The 6,752-nt window shown below is 44.5% G+C and overlaps 1 protein-coding gene across 1 annotated transcript in view; it reads right to left on the bottom strand.

Moving 5' to 3' along the window:
* Window positions 1–5,392: 5,392 nt before the first annotated feature.
* LOC108545012 (CTP synthase 2-like) overlaps window positions 5,393–6,752 on the bottom strand; it is a 39,294-nt gene continuing 37,934 nt past the window's right edge. Inside the window, exon 4 of the mRNA XM_017896418.1 lies at window positions 5,393–5,512. Within this exon, the coding sequence (XP_017751907.1) occupies window positions 5,393–5,512 (120 nt within the window). The remainder of the gene's footprint in view (window positions 5,513–6,752) is intronic.

Here is a 6,752-nt window from a genome sequence, read left to right as displayed (position 1 = left end):
TGCTTTAAACCAAATTCTGACATTCTATAATACTAATCCCAGGTTTTGTTGTTCTTCTCGGAGCCCTTCAGGAACAGTGGAGATTCGTGGATATGTTTCCAAGGGTATCTAAGATCAACATCTTCTGGGGAATTTTCCTTAATAAGTGCTTGCAGTCAGCTTTTAAAAACTGCAAGGTTTTACAGCAGCTCTCATTTCCTTTTCAATCCACATGAAATTTGAAAGCCCCAATGGGAATCTAAATCCTTATGATGAAAGAACCTTCTAAGTATTTGATGACAATAATGAGAACCAGGAGAATGAAAAGTGAATAAGTACTTAAACAAAGTAAACAAATGGTAATTTGCTTAAGAAATTTTCTGCCTTCTCACATGCTAGGAAGATTTAAGCGGCTTCAATACCAACGGGGATCCACACTTTAATTCTAAATGATGGGCATTTCCATCAGAAAGACTCCTGGAAATGCGTACTTACTATTCTAATTCAAAACTCTAGGCATGAATTGATCACCTTAGGTAGAATGTGAAAACAAGAGAAACAATAAAATCCCACAGCAGTGGTGGCAGAAGGAGGTAACCACCTGGGTTTGCTCTTGCCGCAAAGGGCTAGCTGGATGGCCCTGGGCATGTCATTTAACCTCTTTGCACTCCGGTCTCCTCTGTAAAGTGGGAATAGCATCATCTGCTCTGTTAGTTATATAAGGTATGCAAAGTCCCTAGCAAGAGGTCTAGTGACAAGCATCCAGTAAGTGCACACTAAATGTCCATTGCTTTCCTTCTTTCAAGTCTAGGTAAAATGCTGCTCTGTTCAAAGGAGCCTTCTTAGACTTCAATTCTCCCCTCTGCTCAGGACTCTGGAAGTACTTGAACAGATCAGAGACAAAAAGGAAAAGAGACAGAGAAAAGGCATTTAAATGGAGAATAGTGACACGAGCTAAGATGGACAAAGAAGAGGGAGGTTAGAAGACGCAGAGGTAATCCAGTTTATCTGGAGCCTCAAGCATACAGGCTGGAAATGCAGGTTCTGAAATGTCACGGCACCGTTTTTACAGTATTCTGCACGCACTTAGTACTCAATATATGAGAGTGGTTTATCCACCAAATTAGTGTCACACACTGCAGAGTTCTGTTCTTGTTAGGAGGTGTTGGAGAAGGGATGGCTTGGAAGCAGGAAGGAGATTGAGCTGGAGTTGGCATGCACTGGGACTAGTGTTCTAGATACCGCAGTGCAATTGCAAACACCAGCTTTCTTTCCGGAGGCAGAATCTGCAGGACTTGACAACTCACTGCTAGTTGGGATCTGAAGGGGAAGAAGAGCTAATATGTGAAATTTCTAGCCTGACAGTCTAGGAGAATGGTTCTCCACCAAATGTGTCCCCCAGGGACTTACTTTTTTTTTTTTTGAGATAGGGTGTTGCTCTGTCACCCAGGCTGTAGTGCAGTGGCATGATCATGGCTCACTGCAGCCTCAACTTCCCAGGCTCAATCTCCTACCTCAGCCTCCTGAGTAGCTGGGACCACAGGCACGAACCACCATGCCCAGCGAATTATTTAGTTTTTTGTAGAGATAGGATCTTGCTATGTTGCCCACGCTGGTCTCGAACTTCTGGCTTCAAGTGATCTTCCGACCTTCGCCTCCCAAAGCATTGGGATTACAGGCGTGAGCCACTGCTCCTGGCTCTCCAGGATCATTTGATAATGTCTGGAGATATTCTGGGGTGTCACAACATGGGAGATAGTGGTGATACTGGCAGTGAGTAGAGGCTAGGAATGCTGCCAAACACTCTACAACAGGGGTGTCCACTCTTTTGGCTTCCCTGGGCCACATTGGAAGAAGAATTGTCTTGGGTCACACATAAAATACACTAACACTAATGATAGCTGATGAGCTTAAAAAAAAAAATGCAAAAAAATCTCATAATGTTTTAAGAAAGTTTACGAATTTGTTTTGGGCCACATTCAAAGCTGTCCTGGGCTGCAAGCAGCCCACGGACCGTGGGTTAAACAAGCTTGCTATACAGTGCACAGGACAGCCTCCACGACAAAGAATTATCCCACTCCAAATGTCAATCAACAGTGGCAAGGCTGAGAAACTCTGGACAAGGATATTGATGATATCTTAACAGAAGCAGGAGAATGAACTAATTGGGAGAGCATGTAAATTTAGTTTTAAATAAGTCGAGATGGAAGTGTCAAGAGAACATCCAAATACACAAACAGGTCAAGGAGGCACGTGAAAATGTTAAATTCGAGTTAGTTCAACGAAGTGTATATTTGTGAGTCTAGCCCAAGAGTTAGCAAATGCTTCTGTAAAGGGCCAATATTCTGTAAAAGGTAAATATTTCAGGCTTTGTGAGCCATAAGGTCTCTTTCTTAACTATTCATCTCTGCCACGGTAGTATAAAAAATAGCCATGGGCCAGGTGCAGTTGCTCATGCCTGTAATCTCAGCACTTTGGGAGGCTGAAGAGGGAAGAGGCCTTGAGCCGAGGTGAGACCAGCCTGAGCACCATGGCAAAACCCTGCCTCTACAAAAAATTTAAAAATTGGCTGCGTGCGGTGGCTCACGCCTGTAATTCTAGCACTTTGGGAGGCCGAGGCAGGCGGATCACAAGGTCGGGAGTTCAAGACCAGCCTGGCCAACATAGGGAAACCCCGTCTCTACTAAAAAAATACAAAGATTAGCTGGGCATGGTGGCACATGCCTGTAGTCCCAGCTACTCGGGAGGCTGAGGCAGAAGAATCACTTGAACCCAAGAGGTGGTGGTTACAGTGAGCCACGATCGCGCCACTGCACTCCAGCTTGGGCAACAGAGTGCGACTTCGTCTCAAAAAAATTAAAAAAGTAGCCAGGCAGGGTGACACATACCTGCAGTCCGAGCTACTTGGGAGACTGAGGTGGGAGGACTGCTTGCGCCCAAGAGGTCAAGGCTGCAGTGAGCCATGATCATGCCACTGCACTCCAGCCTGGGTGACAGAGCTAGATCCTGTCTCAAAAAAAAAAAAATTAAAAGCAACCATAGACAAGACATAAATGAATGAGTGTTGCTCTCGTTGAGGCTCAGAAAATGCTACCCTAAAGTAGTTTGAACTGAAGGTGACTGGGAAGACCTCCAAAGCAAGAAGGTCACTCTGATGTTTCCCCAGCCTTTCTGTGTGAAAGCTGGCTATAAAGAAATTATCTGACCTACCTTTCCTGAAAGTAGGTCATAAGATCCTCATTCCAGATGAGTCCTGCTCTAGACCTGGGGGAATGGGATGCTACACAGAAAGGCCAAGAAGAATCTGAGTGGACTCTATTACCATTAGAGTATGCCCTTTTGCCCAATCACATTGCTACATGGTTGTCCACTGTTCATCGAACCTAAGCATAAAAATGAAGCTTTCCCCAAGTCTTTGGGTCTCCATTCCTGAAGACTAAAGTGCCACATAAAACTTCGATTAAATAAATGTTATGCTTTTCTCTTGTCAACCTGTCTTGTTATAGGACTGTTGGTCATGACCCTTATGATGGGTAAGAAGATCACAGATAACACCTTTCTACCCCTAAACTGTGTTCCAATATTATTGGGGGGAACAATTTGAATGCACACGCGGGGCTATAATTTTCACGTGTCACAGACGGTATTTTTTAAAATTTTTTTAACCATAAAAATGTAAAAAATCAGGCCGGGCGTTGGTGGCTCAAGCCTGATAATCCCAGCACTATTGGGCGGAGGCCGAGACGGTGGATCACAAGTCAGGAGATCAAGACCATCCCTGGCTAACCCAGTGAAGACCCTGGCTCTACTAAAAAAATACAAAAAACGTGCGGGGCGCGGTGGCTCAGCCTTAATCCCAGCACTTTGGCGAGGCCGAGACGAGCGTGATCACGAGGTCAGGGAGATCGAGACCATCCTGGCTAAGCACGGTGAAATCCCCGTCTTACTAAAATACAAAAAACTAGACCGGAGGTGAGCGTGCGGGCGCCTGTGAAGTCCCAGCTACTCGGTTGAGGCTGAGCAGGAGCAATGGCGGTAAAACCGGGAGCGGAGCTTGCAGTGAGCTGAGATCTGGCACTGCACTCCAGCCTGGGCACAAGCGAGCATCCGTCTCAACAAAAAAAAAAAAAAAAAAAATACAAAAACTAGCCGGCGATCCTGGTGGCAGGCACTGTATCCAGTCTACTCAGGAGCCTGAGGCAGGAAATGGCGCGCGTGAACCGAAAGGCAGAGCTTGCAGTGGAGGCTTGAGAATCCAGCCACTGCACTCCAGCTTTGGCCACAGAGCGAGACTCCATCTCAAAAAAAAAAAAAAAAAAAAAAAGTAAAAATCATTCTCAGCTCATAAGTTAGCTGTAAACAGCAGGCTAGACGTGGTACACAGGCAGTCGTTTGCCAACCCGTGGGCTAGAACATCAAGACAAAGAGCTGAGACCAGCTGTGATCATGAGCTTACCATGTCCTTTCAAAGCTGACTGAGAATAACACTGCCTTCTGTGTCATCGATAGTAAATGTACAGTTTGTGCCTATGTGCTCACGGGTGTTCCGGCCCGGTTACTAACAACGACTTCAGTGTCCTTCCTCAATTCTGATGCCTTTATTTCTGTTCTGTTTGCTCTTAAAAAGAACTCTGGGGACACTGATTAGTGTTCAGATGTTAAATGACTGACCCGTGCTTGACCACCCAGCACAGTGGAGAAAGGCGGGACAGGAGCCAGGTCCCTCATGCAGCAGACATCAACATCAGTCACCAACAATGAGGTGGCACTTGGCTATTCTTTCTCAAAAGAGGAGAGGAGGCAGGGTGCCACTCCACAGTGCCACTCTGCTTTTCCCAGAGCACCTAATCTAGAGGCTGGCACAAAGAAGTAGCCTCAGAAAGAGAGGAGTTGGTAAGGAAGCACGCTACTTGTAGAACTGGTAGACTTGGAATAATATGTCATTTTATGGTGGAGTCAGACTAATAGGCCCCAAAATGGTCAGGATTATAAGCAGTCTGTCTTTCTGAGACGAAGTCTCACTCTGTTGCCCAGGCTGGAGTGCAGTGATGCTATCTCAACTCACTGCAACCTCCACATCCTGGGTTCAAGTGACTCTCCTGCCTCAGCCTCCTGAGTAGCTGGGACTACAGGTGCCCGCCACCACGCCTGGCTAATTTTGTATTTTAGTAGAGATGGGGTTTCACCATGTTGGCCAGGTTGGTCTCAAACTCCTGACCTCAGGTGATTCGCCAACCTCAGCCTCCCAAAGTGCTGGGATTACAGACGTGAGCCACCATGCCCAGCCAGCAGTCTGTTTTTTCATGTACTTTGTAGTTACATATTTGTTTAAAAGGAGAAAAGAAAAGAAAGAATGCAAAAAAAAACCTGGGTCTCAAATTAGTCTGTGAAAGGCCAGTTATCAGGAAGCTTTTCAAAAATGAAGAGCCCACTTACTTGCCAGTTCAATGATTTCCATCCTGTCTCCATCAACATCCTGACCTACAAAACTTAAGTCATTCTGCTCAAATTGGTTGATCAGCTTAGGGTTTACCTGCAAAACAAGAAATTAAGTGTTTATGGGCCACAGTGCAATACCAGCTGCCATACCAGGTCCTTCATCAATTGGGTGGGCTTTCCATTTCAGTGATCCTCTAGTAGTTAATGTCTATATTCAATGTTCAAAGCCAATTTTAAACTCATGATGAACCCGAGATATAAAATGTAACCGCAACACCTAATCTGGGAAGCCCACCTTCTATTACCGAAAGGTGAGATTCAAAAAGTAGGCCTGTGACCCAGATACTCTCACTTGGAACCTTGAGACTAGTTATTTATAGCCATTTCCATGTTTGCTTCTTCCCTAGAAGTATTTGTACTTACCTATCTCTCTCTGAATCACAAATTTGTTCGAGGATTAAAACTATCTTATTTCCCTTGTGACTAACCCCAATGGTTTATTTACACACAGTTACATAAAAGTTATAAAGAGAAGCTTGGAGCAAGTTTTCTACTAATATATCATAATAGATGGCAACTTGATGACCTGGCTTGTGGTCCTTTCTGGCCCCCATCTCACCTTAGCCCTTTCCCAAACTTAAGGACTCCTTTTCAGCCTCTCCTTCAGTGAAAGTGCTTCCCTGTCTAAAACTATGGTGGGGTCTCACCTATTCTTTGCAATCTTAACCTCCGAGCTTTTATTCTACATTTTAAAATTATACCAGTTCTCGTAATTTGTAATTATTTTTCCTTCCTTAACAGTTTTAAGACATAATTCACATACCATACAATTCACCCATTTAAAATACACAAATGATTTTTCATATATTCAAAGGTATGCAACCATTACCACAATCAACTGAAAAACAAACCCTGTACCCTTTAACCTCATCCCCCAACCCCCTCATCACCCTGACCTGATCCCCTGGCAATCACTAATCTATATCCCACATCTATAGATTTGCCTATTCTGGTCATTCTATATTAATAGAATCACGCAATATGTGAGCTTTTTTTTTTTTTCCAGTTTTTCTCTAGGGTACATGTACACAATGTGCAGGTTTGTTACATACGTATACATGTGCCATGTCGGTGCACTGCACCCATTAAATCGTTATTTACATTAGGTATGTCTCCTAATGCTATCCTTACCCCCTACCCCTACCCCACAACAGGCCCCAGTGTGTGATGTTCCCCTTCCTGTGTCCAAGTGTTCTCATTGTTCAATTCCCACCTATGAGCGAGAACATGCGGTGTTTGGTTTTCTATTCTTGAGATAGTTTGCTGAGAATGAT

Source organism: Rhinopithecus bieti, unplaced genomic scaffold, assembly GCF_001698545.2.
Source record: "Rhinopithecus bieti isolate Rb0 unplaced genomic scaffold, ASM169854v2 scaffold_28907, whole genome shotgun sequence".
NCBI lineage: Eukaryota > Metazoa > Chordata > Mammalia > Primates > Cercopithecidae > Rhinopithecus > Rhinopithecus bieti.
Note: the sequence above shows the minus strand (reverse complement) of the source record. Positions and strands in the feature narration are given on the sequence as shown.